The sequence below is a fragment of the Budorcas taxicolor genome, chromosome 1 (genome assembly GCF_023091745.1).
Source record: "Budorcas taxicolor isolate Tak-1 chromosome 1, Takin1.1, whole genome shotgun sequence".
Classification (NCBI taxonomy): domain Eukaryota; kingdom Metazoa; phylum Chordata; class Mammalia; order Artiodactyla; family Bovidae; genus Budorcas; species Budorcas taxicolor.
In genome coordinates this window covers 39,002,805-39,019,932 of record NC_068910.1, presented here as the reverse complement: position 1 = coordinate 39,019,932, position 17,128 = coordinate 39,002,805, and the positions used below count along the sequence as shown (strand labels likewise).

Sequence of the window (17,128 nt, the reverse complement as noted above, 5' to 3'; positions counted from 1 at the left end):
GACCCAGGACTCATTAGCAAGAAGATTAATTTGGGATTAATTTAGGACTCAAATTCCTCCATCACATGATCCCTCCCTGATGATTAGCAGAGCGTCTCCCAGAAAGGTGAGGCTGAGGCCAAATGGACCAACCAGGCTGAACGCCATAGAGTGATCATTTTAAAAACATACCACTTCTCTAAGTGAGAAGTGGTATGTTTTATTTCAGTGGTATGTCTTATTTAAGGAGAAAAAACAGACAAGGATCCATTATCAAGAGAAGAGGCCGAGTGGGCTTCCTTGCTGGTCCAGTGGTTAAGAATACACCTGCCAATGCAGGGGACACGGATTCAATCCCTGGTCAAGTGAAGAACCAACACGCTGAGGGGCAACGAAGCCTGGGAGCCACAACTACTGAGCCCACGTGCCTAGAGCCTGTGCTCCACAGCAAGAGAAGCCGCTGCAATGAGAAGAAGCCTGCGCACCGCAAGAGGAGCAGCATCTGCTTGCCGCAACTAGAGAAAAACCCAAGCAGCAACGAAGGCTCAGTACAGTGAAAAATAAATAAAAATCAAAATTAAAGGGAAAAAAAGGCCGAGTACATAGACATGGAAGGCCGGCTACTGCGTGAGATACAAGGTGAAACCCCAGTCCTATTAAGTAACCATGTGCTCATCTCTCTGAACCTCAGAATTTCCTCCTTTAAAATGGAGATAACACCCCATCTGGGGCTTCTTTAATGTGAAGACACATGGAATTCTAGAGCCTGATGTCTGGCCCATGATAAAGGATGGGCAGACATCGCTGTCATCGTCCTTGCTAGCTCCCAGCATTGCGCTCCAAGCTGGGAAGCCAGGCCTGAAGCCTCCAGGAGCCCTGCCCACTCACCTTGATCATCTCCGCCACGTAACTCTCGGGCCCTGTGTACTCCGTGGAGTCCTTCACTTTCACCAGGACGATGAAGCACAGGTAATGCCACATGTTGTGTTCTTCCTTGATGTGCTCTTCAAATGTGACGGTCTTGTTGTCAAACTTGTCTCTTTCCAACCCTAAAAAAAAGAGACAGAGAGCCCCGAGTGAGCAGCCATGGTGCAGAAAAACCCATGAAAGAACTGCCAGAATAGAGGAGGTTGTGGGTGCACTCCTGCCTTTATAAAGAGTTGGGTTCTGTGGGCCTTATAAACGCATTCACTTTTGTATCCTAGCAGGAAAACACAGGCCGTGAGTCAGATGGACTTGGGCTTATTTCCATCTTTGTCACTCACCAGTCATCGTTTGGTCTCCAGTGTGCCTTAGCTACCTTTGCAGGGGATGGGAAGACACCGTCTAGGTTCCAAGAGCATGCGGGGGTTAATCGAGCATGGGTGTGACAGGCTCACGCAGGCAACCAGTGAATGGGAGTCCCTTCTCCCAGGTAAATGCCAAAATGTAGACATGTTAAAAGGTTTCTGAGGAGGCAGAGTAAGGACAGAAGGAACTTTACGTACATTTTGAACTCTAGCTGCTAAGTTTATATTTTGCAGAGGTCTGGGTGAGTAATTCTGAAACAAGTTTTTGTGTATTCTTAGGTTGAGCACGTAAGACAAATATATGGTGACACTGGGAGCCAGATATCTAACTGTTAGAGAAATATGGAGCACAAATATGGAAAGGGAGAAAGAACAAACTCTGTAATGGTGAACTGGAATTAGAGGTCTGAGGATGACCTCATCCTTTTTCATATGTTTACAAAAATAGACACAAAACTGTGTGGATCCATGTATCCTTTAGATTTATGCCCTAATTAGCCGTGGCAGCAGTGGCACACCAACAGGAATGAGCACATCCAGTGACCAGATCTTGGATTCTAAATATCATTCTCCACTGAACAGAACTAGGGCTCTTTGGAGAAATCGCTGATACCAGGGCTCGGTGAGAGAATGTACAAGGTGAGCTGGAGCCTGTAATACCTCACAGTGCTAAAAACACTAAGAAAGTCTGTAATAAATCATGGTGATATGGCAAAGTACAGAAAGCAGCTTTGAAGGAGCTCTCAAATTTGGGGCAGTTTGAGCATCAAGATAAATTATGACAGTAAAGGATTATAATCCACTGAATTTAAAAAAAAAAACACAAGAATCCATGTTGTTACAAAGTTCAAATATACATGGAGAAGAGAGAAAGCTATTTCTTAAAAAGCCAATAAACAAATGTAGAAACAATAATAAACTAAATAAAAATCACCATTTGGCAACCATCAAAATCACAGACTCAGGCAAAAACTGGATGTAGACACTGATGAGTTAACATTTAAGAATTAATGCAATATTTATGTCATCTCAAAGGATCTCCCTATAAAATGGTTCTCAATGGCACAAAAAGAAGAAAAGTAGCTTCCGTGGAGAAACAGGGCCATTACCATCTTAACCAAGTGATCAACGTTAATATGACCAGTTACTAGATGAACTGGCATCATGTACCTCCTGATATTCTGGAGAAGGAAATGGCAACCCAGTCCAGTATTCTTGCCTGGAGAATCCCAGAGAGCCTGGCGGGCTACAGTCCATAGGGTTGTGAAAAGTCGGACATGACTGAATGACTAACACCTCCTGATATTATGCACTGAGGAGAATACACTCTTTCTTTGATGTTCCTATAAGAAATCGATAACTCTAATCTCACACCACTGGAGAAGGCGATGGCACCCCACTCCAGTACTCTTGCCTGGAAAATCCCATGGATGGAGGGCCTGGTAGGCTGCAGTCCATGGGGTCGCTAAGAGTCAGACACGACTGAGTGACTTCACTTTCACTTTTTACTTTCCTGCCTTGGAGAAGGAAATGGCAACCCACTCCAGTGTTCTTGCCTGGAGAATCCCAGGAACGGCGGAGCCTGGTGGGCTGCCGTCTATGGGGTTGCACAGAGTCAGACACGACTGAAGCGACTTAGCAGCAGTAGCCGTAGCATGGGAAAACATCAGACAGTCCCAAACCAAGGGACATTCGATAAGATAACTGACTTTTAAATTCTTCAAAAATGTCAATGAACTCAACACATGACCTGGGACTTACCTTTGCTATAAAGGACATTATTAGGGTAAAGTGTAAACTTTGAATAGAATATGTAAATTAAGTAAGAGTATGACATCCTTGTTAATTTCCCAGTTTTCATAATTATATTGTATGTGTAAGAGAAGGTGCCTATCTTTAGGACATATATAGTACTGAAATAGAGATAAAGGGGCACCGTGTCAATCACTCTCAAACTGCTCAGAGAAACAGTGTGTGTGTAATAAAGAAAATGATAATAAACATATTAAAGTGTTACTTCAATATGTGGGGAATTGGGATGAAGAGTCCATAAAAATTCTTTGTACTATTCTTGTGACTTTTCTGGAACTCTGGAACTGTCAAAATGAAAAGGTTTGAATGGTTTTAAGGGGGCAAAAAGCTATGATCTTCATTTTAAAAATGGAAACGTGATCACTTTGAGTATACATACTGGTGAGAAATTTATGTATTTAGTAACCATTGATATATTAGGAACAATCCTGAAATGATTACTTAGCTCCCAAATTCCTACATGATTACTTTGCATTTTACAGGTATTTCCTTGGAGTTAGACTGACAATGATTTCTTTGGTACCCCATGCACCTCTCTTGCATAGCAGTTTACTACTTATTAGTAGGTGTCTGCACTGTGCAGGCTCTATGCTAGGACTGTTTCATAAAGTACCTCAACTAAGTCCCAAGATAATGCAGAGAAGTACATTATTGTATCCATTTTACAGATGAGCAATAAAGGTTCAAAGAAGTGAAGTGACTGTACCATGGTTACATGGATCATAAGTGTCAGAGTCTTAATCAGAACACAAGTCTGACTTCCAAGCTCTGAGCATTTCCGCCATATGCTCTAAGAGGGCTGTATTTCCACTGAAAACCTGATACCATCTGCAGTGAAGACATCCACAGGCTGGAGTTGAGTAAAAGGGCTCCATTCTAATTAATTAGAATGGGAACAAGAGATAGTCTGGCAGCCCAACAACCAAAAGGCCCGAAGACACATACATTTCAAATAACGTATAACGATGTTTCTGCTACCCCAAACTTCATTTCTTAAAACAAACCAGTAACTGCGGCACTAACTCACGGCACTCCAGATATTTCCCAGAAGAACAGAGCAGAGGCCCACAGAGAGTCAAGGACAGGGACGCAGGGGAAGGCAGCAGCAGCCCCTCCCACTGAGGGCCAGAGCACCCCATCCCAACGCCCCAGCAGGAGCCGGGTGCACCACTCACCGCAGATAAAGCATGTGGTCTTTAAGATCTCCTCTTTCTTCTGTTTTTCACTCCTCAGGTCAGCAAAGGTGTCAATGATGACCCCAAAAATCAGATTAAGGACAATGATGATGACCATGAAGAAGAACAAGAGGTCATAGATCACTCGAGCAGCAAAGAGGGGCTCCTGGAAAAGAGGAGCGGGGGTGGGGGGTAGGGGTGGTGGGGGTGCAGGTGGTGTAACCTGTCAGCAGGTACCCCTCTACCCAACCCCTGGGTCTGCAGACCTCAGGGCAGAGGAGTGGCACTGAATGCACCCAAATCAGATGTCCAAAGCCCCCTGGCTCACCCCACCCCCATCAGCACATTGGGCATCAAGCTGTAAAAGCCACAACCTCATCTCTTTTCACACCCCCTGGGTATACTGTGAGTTCTCCAAGTGTCATGTGGCACCTGCCCACTTCCTGGGATCTAAAGGGTTTGCAAATATGTTCAGGAAGGCCAGACGGGCCTGAAGGAAAGAATCATTTTAGCAGACAGAGGGGAGGGCGGAAGCTGCCCCTTTCCATGGCGGCGGCGGGGCGGGGGTGGGGGGGGCTTCCGCCCAGCATCACAATTTGATGAGAACCAGAGTGAAAAGGAGCCCTAAGCAGCTGGCTCTGCGCGTCTATCCATCACCGCTCTCGGCGCTGCCCCCGCGTCTGCAGTTTACACTGGAGCCCACTGCGCTGCGCTCTCCCCGCCCCCCCGCCTCCCCACCTTCCTTCCCCTGGGGCGCAGCTACCTCTTTGGATGGCTTCCTGAGCACATCGCCCACTCCGCCCCCGCTCCGCAGCCCGTGACTCAGCACCGTGACGATGCACATCAGCAGCGTCTCGCACGTGTGCTCTTTATCTTGCTCTGTCTCTTCTGCAAGGACCAGCTCTGCAAACACGGCAAGTCAGGGGGAATTTAGAACGTGAGCGGCAAGACAGACCAGGATTTGCAGATCATGCTTCCTGAATGCCATCTCACCAGCGGACAGAAAGGACCCAGAGAATAAAATAAAGGAATCAAGCGTCAAAGGCTTTCTTTGTCACCACTGTGTTCACCACTAAACCCTATTCATTTCTCAAGCCCAGAATTGCCCTTACCTCTATTAAATCTAAAATACTGTGCCCGTTTCAGATTTTCAACTCCAGTCCCAGCACTGAACAGACATTTCAACTTAGATAGATGCTTATGAGTTTCACTAGTGATTCAGTGGTAAAGAATGTGCCTGCCAATGCAGGAGACACGGGTTCTATCCTTGGGTTGGTAAGATCCACTGGAGGAGGAAATGGGAAACCCCTCCAGTATTCTTGTCTAGGAAGTTCATGGACAGAGGAGCCTGGTGGGTTATAGTCCATGGGGTTGCAAAGGGTCTCACAGAAGAATCTGAGCAACTATATAACCATAAAAACAACAGCAACCTTTTACGATTGGCCCTCTGGACAAATCGTTTTGCACCTTAAATTGGAGACTGGTGTTGGGGGGGGGGGGGGGAGTTTTTGACTGCCTTGTTCTTTTCTCCAGCAGCAGCCAGAAGGGTCTTGCTAAACACCAGTCTCATACCTCTCCCATCTCAACAACCTGCATCAACCTTTGAGTTAGCTTTAACCTCCTTAGCCTGACCTGCAGACCCTTCATAATCTGGTCCTTTGTTGACCTCTCTGGCTTCATTTCTTCCTACTCTTCCTAATCATGCTGTATTCTACCTCCAAGGCAACGTCAGACATGACTTAGAGGCTAAACAACAACAACAGAATACGACACAGTTCCAGGCAAATAGTGGGCACTCTGTAAATACTGGCTGAATCAATTAAGCCGCTCTTTTGTTCCCATATAGACCGCCCCCCACCTTCATTCCCCTCCTCTCTCCCTGCCTTTCCTCCTTGCTACTGGCCTTCTGAGCCGTGAGTCTGCCCTCATCTGCTTCCAATGTCACGTGCACCCTGAGCCTTGTGGGGAGGCTGCACTAACATGGGGCTTAAGGCTGCGAGGTCCTACCTTCTTTGGGTGCCGGAGAGGAGCAGTTCTCCCCAGTCTCCACCCTACACACGTCAGAGTACAGGAACTCGCTTGCCAAACTCTCGCTGGCTTCTGGGAGAGAGAAGGCAATTTTATGATGAACAATCTGGCAGCATATGGTTAAAATGTTTGAAGTCCCAAATTCACGGCTGATTAAACAATTCTTTACATAAATAACACCCTCCAATCCTGCCTATAAATCCGAAGCAGAGATGCAATTTACACTTTCGTTGGGTGATCTGGATGGGAAAAAAGCCAGAAATGTCAATTCCTGTAAGCTTACTAGAAATATCGCACTTAAATAGCACCTCTCCAACTTTAAAGACAAACAGCTGAAACTCCCTGACAGATACTACTGAACACACAGACTCCAGCAAGATTTAGACCAAGTCTGTGTGAGAAGCAGGAATGGCATCAGATCAGTTTAGTTCAGAACCCTAAGATGGTTGGCAGTGAATGTCAACTTGGAGGCTGGGGTTACATGCCAAGAACGCAGCCTTTGGGAGGGAGAAAAAAGCTTGTCTGGCTTAGTCACAATTCTAGTTTGCTCCTTGGACTCAGGGAGCCTGGCTATCTGACGAAAAATCAGTAATATTTCACTTACTAGTGTCAAGTATTTTAATTGAGGGAAACGAGCACTTGGGGATCACTCAAGTGCATGATCACTGTCTCTCTCTCTTGTAACAGGAAATCTCTTCTGGTTTTGCTATAAATTAAAATCATATGAGCTCAGTGTAAAACTTGCATATTGTGAAAAGGTCCAAGAGACAGCCACTACTTGCAGTTTGGGTGTATATTCTTCCATATTTTAAAAGATATATATGAGATTTTTAGGGGCTTCCCAGGCGGCATAGTGGTAAAGTATCTGCCTGCCAATGTAGGAGATGCGATGGGTTCAATCCCTGGGTCGGGAAGATCCCCTGGAGAAAGAAATGGGAATCCACTCCAGTATTCTTGCCTGGCAAATCCCATGGACAGAGGAGCCTGGCTACAGTCCATGGGGTCACAAAAGAGTCGAACATGACAGCAACTGAGCACAGATGTGAGATTTTTCATTAAAAAAAACTATCTACACAGATCCTATTGTAGTTATTCTTCTCCAGTTTCCCACCATATCTTGGGTACTTTTCCATGAAGGTTTATAAAGACGAACCATATCCACAGGGTTCACCACCCCATGGATGAACCATACTCTAATGAAACACTCCCTTATGTTGAGATTGCTTCCAATTTCACACTGCAATGAACATCTGCTTCTACAGTTCTATTTTTAAAGGATAAATTGCTAGAAATAGACTTACCAAGCCAAGGGATGCCTACTCCCATACTCTCAATATACACTGGTCAAACTTTTAAGAAAACGTTGCACAAGTTTAAAATAGAAATTCAATACATAAATTAAATGTAGCATTTGGACACTCACACTTAGCATCTGACGTATCATATCACCATTTGAATGCAGTGAAAAACTAAGTCCTGTATTCAATTCACACTCTTGAGTGTTAGGGAAATACCTACACTGCCAAAGTCATCATTTTTCGTTCGGTTGTAATCAGGAAACATTCTTTTAACATTAAAAAAAAGATCAGAAGGTCCAAACCTACCTGGAAGTGAGGTTTCATTGGGCAGCCTATCTACTTCCAAGATGAAGTCATCTTTGAAGAAAAGGTAGCCCACGATGGAGAACAGGTAAACCAGGATCAAAGCCAGAACTGCCGTCAAGATGATGGACCGGCCGTTGCGAGTGACACTTTTAATGACATTGAGCAGAGTCTCTTCTCTGTACACTAAATCAAAAAGCTTTAAAAACAAACAAAAAAAAGGACGTCAAGGGGACAATGTTAAGAAGCATCTCTATTAGACGGACATCGATGTCCCCAAGGACAACTTCATTTATAAAGAATTTACCCTTTGGCTAACTCAAAAGCAGTCTACTCTAGGGAAGTTCAAGAGGGAGGGGACACATGTATACCTACGGCTGACTCATGTTGATGTATGGCAGAAACCAACACAGCATTGTAAAGCAATTATCTTTCAATTAAAAATAAAAGTTTAAAAAAGCATTATACTCTTTTCTTAATATGCTACACTTGCCCGTCTTAATGGTGAAAACCGAGATGGTAAAAATAAGGAAAAACAAATATCGAAGAGGAGGGTGGAAACCAACAGTGATTTCAAGTTGTCTACATACAGTTTCGAGGTCCTGGGACAAAAGCCAGGCCTATACCAGGGAGCTGCAGCGGACGGGGGAGAGGAAGGGGAGGAGGGTCCTGGTGTGTGTTCATTTAGGGGCCATTTGATGGAGCTTCTGTTAAGGGTCAGCCACTCTGGATACAGGACTGGCCAAGTCCTGGTCCCTGACCGCACGTTCATGAGCTGCTACGGGCCAGGCCGAGGGGCAGGGTCTCTGGAGTTGGACAGAGGTTCAAACCCCAGTTCAGTCACTTGCTGTCACCAGGACCAGCTACCAACCTCTTCCTCTGCGAGCCTCAGTCTTGCTATTTGCAGAGTGGAAGACACAGAGTTACCACGAAGAATAAAGAGACAATATATATACGGTGCTTAGCATACACTCATACATATGTGCTAAGTACACAGCCAATGGTAATTATCGTTACTTTCCTGATGAAGAGCCTGGGCCAAGGCCACCCTGACAGAACGTGGCAGGGACGCTGGTGGTGGTAACACACCAGGAAGCCTCACCGCCTCTCATCCCACTGGGAGGGGCTGAGACAACCTGCTGTTCAGGACGCGCTCGTAATCTTGGCTTGACCTCTGCCAAGGGGCCTGGGCTCGGCAAGAAGCTGGCTTCATGAGAAATGGAGGCCCAGTGTAGGTACTCAGAGGTACAGGAGACTAGTGGCTGGTTATCTAAGAAGCATAATCTCAGATATTTGGCTGGAGAAATGGTGGGGAGCCACTAGAGAAGGGCTGAATGGGGTTATTTTGGAGCTGGGAGCTAGTTTTAATATGGTCCTGCTCATGCCATCTAATCTCTTCCTGAGAATCCTGCCTCTACCACGGCTCCAGGGAATGACTGCAGAGCCCATGGAGTCCAGGGACAGGCATGTGAACCCTGTCTCTGCTTTTAATTTGTTGCAAGATGTTGATCGGGCTATGAAACCTCCCTAGACCTCAGTTTCCACATCTGTGAAATCAGTGGACTGAACTAGCTGATCTCAAAGTCCCTTTCAATGCAGAATTTGACTTCAGAGTTCATTTTCTGCTCAATTAGCCCTCTGCCTCCAGAAGGCCAGTCTGTGTCCTGAGGCCAGTTAAGGGCATCGGGTAAAGGAAGACACTTAAAGGAAGCAGAGAAGAGGCCTTAACTCAGATCTAAGAGTACAAAAGGCTAATACTGCTGTTAATGCTGGTTAAATATTTTCTAGCAAGCCACTATGAAGCAGCAAGCAAGAGCAACTTCAGACAACAAATGACACTTGTTTTTTGCGAGTAAGAATTGTAGAGATTATACAACCCCCAAATCACTGTAATAACAAGTGATTTTTTTTCTTTTCACTTATCTATAATTTCTGATTTTAAAATAATGGCCATGCATTACTTTGTAATAAGGAAAAGCTTTCTTCTAACTAGAAAATTAGACGAGTTCAATGGAGGATACTTTTGAAAACACAAAAAAAGCACAAAGGAAAAAGAAAACCAAAAAATGCTAATTATTCCAATATCCATAGACATTTATTCAATAAGTTCTTTCCTTCTGGCCTTATTACAATTGAAAAAATGTAACTTATGCATATATATTTTTATAAAAGTATTATACCATAACCTGGCATATAGTTGGCTTGCCTTCTAAGAGAATCATGAACATTTTCAGGTAAAAAAAAGATCACGTATTTAAAGTACCTGCCCAGGTTACAACTTGATTGAGAGACTCAATATCTCTGGTAGAGTGTGATCCAAATAGGAAGCCCAAGAATACTGGACTGGGTAGCCTATCCCTTCTCCAGCGGATCTTCCCAAACCAGGAATTGAACCAGGGTCTCCTGCATTGCAGGCAGATTCTTTACCAGCTAAGCTACAAGGGAAGTCCCTAAAATAGCATCCTTTTTTCAAATCTAAATGAATAAGTATCAACACAACTCTGGTTAACAATAAGCAGTGTTCTAATTTTCTGGAAATACCTTGTATCTCTTCCTTCTGGTACATTCATTCATTTTATATTAGACATTATTTTAATATCATCCTGAGGTATTTATACTCTCTTGAATTTGGGCAACAGAGTTGCTATCTATGTCAATATTTAATAAAAAGAACAATTAGATCTATTTGGATTTTGGAGAGCTTTTTCATTTTATGCACATGGATCTTTACTAAGGCAAGTTTTACTTCATGATGTTTTTCTGAACAAAGCTTCATAAGCTTTGTTTCTGTTATAATTATTCTGATTTTGACCTAAGGAAGAAAATCATAAAGTTCATGTTGGTTTCAAAAACAAAAATGTTCACCTAGTATTCCAGTGTATTGAAAAACTGCTGTCTACTCAATCCTCATATTTTTCTTTTTTAAACAGTCAATATAGTTTCAATTCTATATCATTAACAGTGATGCTGTGATGAACACCTCTGTGTGTACATGCCTCTATACTCACCCAGTCATTTCTTTCCGTCACGTTTCTAAAAATGGAATTGTTCGGTCAAATGTTGTATCACACACATGTTTTGCTTCACTGCCTTCCAGGAAGGCTATGCCAATTTATCCCAACCACTTAGAAAATGATGCTCTTTTTGGCTCACTCTCAGTAAAACTGGGCACGTTCACACCTTTGAACCTTTCCTTACATCATGGGTCCAGCACGGGATCATATTTTAATTAGTATGTCACTGTTTGCATTAGAATACCTGCACATTTACTGACTGTCTGCATTTCTCCTTCTGTTACCTGCCTGTGAATGAACTCTGCACACTTTCATCTCAGGATGTTAACAGTTTTCTAAGGACGCGGCTTGAATGCAGCTGGGGACCGGGTTCAGCCAGTTTTGGGGTGAACTTCCATTAGACCACAGTCACCGGCCCTGCCTTTTTGCCCTGCTGGCATGGAGCATTCACAAGCTGGTGACATGCGGCTTTTTCCTGCTCCCAGTCTCCCTCCAGTTCCTTTCTGTCACAGGCTTTCCTCATTTGTGGAAAAAAGTGAAGTTTCAGTATTTTGCCTGCGGTTCTCAACAGACACATCAAATGCTGCTTTGACCCCAAAAGGAACACCTCACTTGATGTCCCAGAAAGTCAAGGCCCAGATGGTTTAGAAACACCCCAGCAGCACTGAGGAGAGGCATCCAACCATGGTCTCGCTTGATCCTGCAGGTCCTTCTCAAAGTGCACAGAGCCCAGGTAACATCGCAGCAAGCTCTGAGCATCTCTGATCTTCCTGCGACAGCTGAGAGCCGGGAGAGGGGGCCTGCAGATGGCGCCGTGAAATACTGCCTTCACTGAGGCAGCAGCTTCAGGCTCGAATGAAAGGCAGCTCAGGGCCGGACTCCAACCCTCAGACCCCGGAGTCAGCGTGTCGTGTCTCTGCCCCTGACTCGTGTGGGACTCCGAGCAGGTGACCTGACTCACCAGGCCCAGCCTCGCCGGGGATCACATGCAGAGATCGCCCACCGCCGAGGCAGACCCACCCATGAGAGAGGACGGAAGGAGCCCACGGGGCACGTCAGTAACTCACAGTAACGGCTCTTTTCTACTCTGTGAAGCCCGGGAGGGCTGGGACGACGCTGCCCAGACTCACTGCGACACCCCCTGGCTTCTGACACCAGGCGGCACTGCCAGTGGACAAAAGAGGAGGACTTTTCCATGAACACAGTGGAAGCGGGCCCCAACCCTAATAATAATTTTCCATCAACCAACAAATTTTAATGTTAGTTATTAATTTTACCTACAAACGGTAGACAGTAGGAAGAGTCACCTTCTCCCTGGGCGAGATGGCATTTCTGTGCCAATCTCACAAGTGAGACCCCCCCCAGCAGGGATGGCAGAGCCCCCCGACTCAACTTCGCTTCCTTTTCTCAGAGAGACCAGGAATTTGTTGGCCTCTCTAAGAAAGAGAGGCCAACAAGCTAGAACCCCCTCCACAGATTACTGTGTGAGACAAAAAGGCTCAGAAATATATACAGAACTCGAAAGGTCTCTGATAGACAGTGACCAAAATAGGGCACCTAATGGCATCACAGGTGGATCCAGAGACCTCTTTGCCTAAAACCTCAAAGTCTGGTCAGACCTATTTTTAAAATGAAGGGGAAGAATCCATATCTCTGCTAGCATGCACCGCTAATAGAAGGGGCAAGTCCTGGCGTTCTTTACGGTGTTTGGATGGGAGAAGGGCTGACAGAGACAGTAGTAATAGCCCTCGCTCAGCATTTCTGCTGTGGGGCTAGTCTCAGACTGACATGCGCAGTAGTGGAGAATCCCCGTGATGGCCCTGTGGGGAAATGGACTGCTCTCCCCATTTTGTAGATGTGAGCAGCACACAGCAGTTAAGCCACCAGCCTGGAGACCACATGAACTGCACCTCCTGAAAGTGCTTTCCTTGCTCTGCCTTTTTTTGCAAATAAGTCCCTCATCGGTTTTTTTTTGTCTCACCGTGGCTTGCAAGATCTTAGCTCCCCGACCAGGAATCAAAACTGCACCCCTGGAAGTGAAAGCACAGAGCCCTAACCACTGGACTGCCAGCGAATTCCCAAGTCCCTCATCTTTAGTCAACACCTAGACTTTGAATATTTTTTATCCCCAGCAACATTTTAATATACTTCTTCTATTTCCTTTATGGATGGTTTTGCTGGCAGAAAGGTCAATTTTATGCTTCCTATCATTTGACGTAGGTACAAGGAAATGGTTTTTTACCTACAACTCCACAGTTCAAGATTCCCTGTAATGACAAGAGAATAAGCAGACATTCACTTAAAAGCTTGCTCAGAAGGAAGATAATAGGATCAAGACATTTAACCACTCAGCTCAGACTAGAGCATGACAGCTTCCGCTGAAAAGGTCTCCTGGATCCATAAACGATCTATCAAGTTCATTGTCATGGGGTCTTCGGTCTTTGAAAACAGCTCCTGCTCTTGTTACTACATGTTTTCACTGGAAGATGGATCCCATGAGAACTATCAGAAGGGGACAGTCATACAAACATTCTTTTGGTAAATGCTGGCTGAGCCCAAGAAATAAAGAAAAACAAAGGGGGCGGGTACGGTGTGTGGAGGCAACATTTCCTGATCCAGGCTGCGGGCATCGTCTATCACTGTAAAGTAACAGGCTGAGCGTGCATGCAGGCAGTGTGATCACACACCCCCAGGGCTCCTTCTAGTCAGACCTTCTCTCGGGAGTAGCTTTCCTTTCCTGATGCCCCAAACACTGCATCCAGGGGCCTACTGCCTCTTTAGACCAAGCACACTGGTCACCGTGAAAAGGAGCGATCTGTGATGAGAAGGAAGGACAGAGCATGCTCTCCTAGTTTCCAGCATGTAAAATCTTTCAACACCAGCAACTCACCAGCAAACTGTAGAAGAACTCATGGACGAAGAGCCCCATGGCGCAGATCAGCAGGTATAGCAGATGATAAAGGAACTCAACATCCAGAACCATGGCCCGGTAGCCTCTGGTGAACGTCCCACAGTTGCCCACAAAGCTCATCAGAAAAATGATTTTGTTGCAGACCTGAGAACAATGACAGCCACAGTGAGAGAAGCACGGACCAAGCCGAACTTGAGACTCTTGGTGAGAACTGAGGGCAACTTGCCCTCAAGTGTCTTTCGGCGCCTCTGCCCCAAACAGAAGCTTCCTTTTTCACCAAGTGCCCACCAGACGCACCAAGAACTGTTTTGTGGATCTCAGTCATTTCATTACTTTGCTTTTCAGGCATTATTACAAGTTAATGTGACAGTCAAATAACTTCATGCACAACGCTAATCAAGTGGCATTTGTATATGACAGAAACAAAATTCGCACATACTGAAATTATGATTTTCAAGATGAGATATGAATCATTTCTAACATTCTTACATGAGTTAGTCAAACACAGAAGTCACCTCAATCCACTAACCCTGTGATGAGCATGATTAAAAGTGTTTTCTGAATTTCTGTTACGTTCTAGGCATTAGAGTTTTGCAATCTAATGAGAAGCAGCCAGCTCTTGTTTTCTACTGCTCCTAATTCTACACGGAAAAATAATTTTCTTGGGGTGGTAGGGGAAGAAAGGGACTTCAAGATGAGTTCTAGTCCCTTGCCCCTCTTTCCGGAAATAACTTCTATTTTATCTCTGGGGCTCCATCCCTTCCTTTATATTGGTCCTTGAGGTCTGGGTGGGGCTCCATCCTGGCCAATCAGAATACTGTATTCCCCTGGCAACAACGATTCCTTCAGAGATAGGCATGTGACCAAATGGAATCAATGACACCCCCTGAGATCTCTGCTGGGACTGCAGCTAAGACAATTTTATTCTTTATCCTTGACCTTGAACCTGAGAGAAAGTGAGCTCTGAGGCTGCTGGCATCCATCCTGCATTATCACAGAGCCTGAGGGTACCAGCAGTGCAGAAGCAAACAAGAGGAAATGAGCCCTTATGCTATCGTCTGGGCTCCTGGATTCAGCTACACCTGAAGCCAGCCTCCTGATTCTCAGTCACATTTTCTTCTTTGCTTATTAGCATGGAGTAGGTTTTCTGACCCCTGAAACTGAAGGCTGACTTACTGTATAAGATAGTCCTACCTTTGATAGAAATCCCAAGCTTGCAAGTCTGCCTTTAGCAACATGTTGCTAGAAAAACCTAACTCAGGAGAAAGCCAGAGAGAATGCGCTTTGGCTGCGCTTTGTAAAACCATGTCCTGCCACCCGAGCTAGCTTGGCCACAGGTGCTGGGGGAATGCTGCCAGTTAATCTGGTGGGTCAGTGCAAGTGAACTTCTCAGCAATCAGATAAGGGAGGAAGCCAACACCCACGGAGAAGGTTAGGTTTTCTCAGACAGGCTCCACTTTCAATCCACCAGGTCTTTTTTTCCTTAATATTTTAAACTTTGCCAGTGTCAGATCTTTTTTAGGGTGAGAAAACATCATCGATTCTGAATGAACTGTGCTGAGGTTTCCAAGAGAGGGAAAAAAGGCCATGCTCTGGTTGGCATTCCTGGGCCTCCAACGTGTCATGGCCTACACAATCTGCTTCACCTGAATCTGCTCTCCTCTTTAACTTCTGCCCTAGTTTTCTCACGGCTACTTTCCTTCTCCCATTGCTCCATGTAAGTATTCTTTTTTATTAATCCTCTCTAAATAACTGTTTATTGTTTTAGTTTTCCCATCTCTCCCTCCCTCCCCCGGCTAATGTGATTATGAATGGCCACCAATTATCCACATAGGGTCTTTTCCCCAACTGATTGATGTTACAGAAGAGAAAACTCTGGAATGACATAAGACCAGAGAAACAAAAGAATTAACTCATAGAAGACAACCTCTGAGATAGTGCTTTTTCCTTCTATTTGTGTCTTCTGTATTTCTTTCTTAAAATACTTCCACTCACTGCAGGTGAAGCCTGCATTGCCTCCTTCAGTGCTCACGTGTCCCTTTTACTCTGGTCATGCATTTCTAAATGTCAGGCCTAACACGAATAGCTAGTCTTGTCACCCCAAGTCAAGTAACTCAATAACTCAGGTCTATCTGCACCCCGAAAACCAGGTCTTGCCTGACTTCAGTGTAGCTGGCTGCATTATTCCTCTCCCAGTCTTCCGTGACTGAAAATTTGGAATTATTCTTGCCTGCTTCACCACCCAGTAAAGATAGGAATACCTTCGCTGCCTAGAGAAAAGGACCAAGCCACGCACCGTTTTCAGGCATAAGGCTCAGACCCTATGCCCACCATGTGTCACCATTTCCTCCAAAGCTCTGACATCTGTGTCTTCATTCTCCACTATGACCAAGAGGCAGGCTTGTCTCATGTAAGGGGGACATGACTCCGTAAGGGGTCCCCCTGCCTCCAGTTCACCTACTCCCCACTCAAATCCATATATATATATATTCATGCCTCTACTGAGGGAGTTTTCTCAACGATACTTTACTTCTACCAATTCTCTGCTCAAAAACCCTGAGTCAGGGACCTTCCTGGTGGTCCAGTGGTCAGGACTTCACCTTCCAATGCAGGGGGTGCGGGTGTGAACCCTGGCCAGGGAGCTAAGATCCTACATGTCTCTTGGCCAAAAGACCAAAATATAAAAAAGAAACTGTGTTGTGGTAAACTCTGCAGATGGTCCACGGAAAAAAATCTCTAGAACAAAACCAAAAAGCCCTGTCACTTACCAGTATTGGGAATAGAATTTCCCAACCTATATTCCATATAACACTAATATCAAGTTACACTTTACAAAACATGTGGGCAAATAAGTTTGGGAAATATGAAGACCCAGTGTTCCCTTCTTAGAGATTCATCATGCGTTAAAGTGAAAGTTGCTCAGTCATGTCTGACTCTTTGCAACCCCATGGACTATACAGCCCATGGAATTCTCCAGGCCAGAATACTGGAGTGGGTAGCCTTTCCCTTCTCCAGGAGATCTTCCCAACCCAGGGATCGAACCCAGGTCTCCCACATTGCAGGTGGATTCTTTATCAGCCAAGCCACAAGGGAAGCCCAAGAATACTGGAGTCGGTAGCCTATCCCTTTTCCAAGGGATCTTCCTGACCCAGGAATTGAACTGGGGTCTCCAGCATTGCAGGCGGATTCTTTACCAACTGAGATATGAGGGAAGCCCTCATGTGTTATCAATAGGTTAAAGTCTCAGAAATCTTTCAGTAAAAAACCTTGCATTTTCCTTGACCCACCATTTCCCACATTAATTTGACTAAGGAAGTCC

The 17,128-nt window shown here is 45.1% G+C and overlaps 1 protein-coding gene across 1 annotated transcript in view; it reads right to left on the bottom strand.

Moving 5' to 3' along the window:
- Positions 1–17,128, bottom strand: part of ITPR1 (inositol 1,4,5-trisphosphate receptor type 1) — a 322,601-nt gene that overhangs the window by 28,173 nt on the left and 277,300 nt on the right. The window contains exons 53-58 of the mRNA XM_052638520.1: positions 13,789–13,953; positions 7,888–8,083; positions 6,263–6,355; positions 5,019–5,158; positions 4,256–4,421; positions 868–1,028 (exon numbers count right to left, since the gene is read on the bottom strand). Of these exons, the coding sequence (XP_052494480.1) occupies positions 868–1,028; positions 4,256–4,421; positions 5,019–5,158; positions 6,263–6,355; positions 7,888–8,083; positions 13,789–13,953 (921 nt within the window). The remainder of the gene's footprint in view (positions 1–867; positions 1,029–4,255; positions 4,422–5,018; positions 5,159–6,262; positions 6,356–7,887; positions 8,084–13,788; positions 13,954–17,128) is intronic.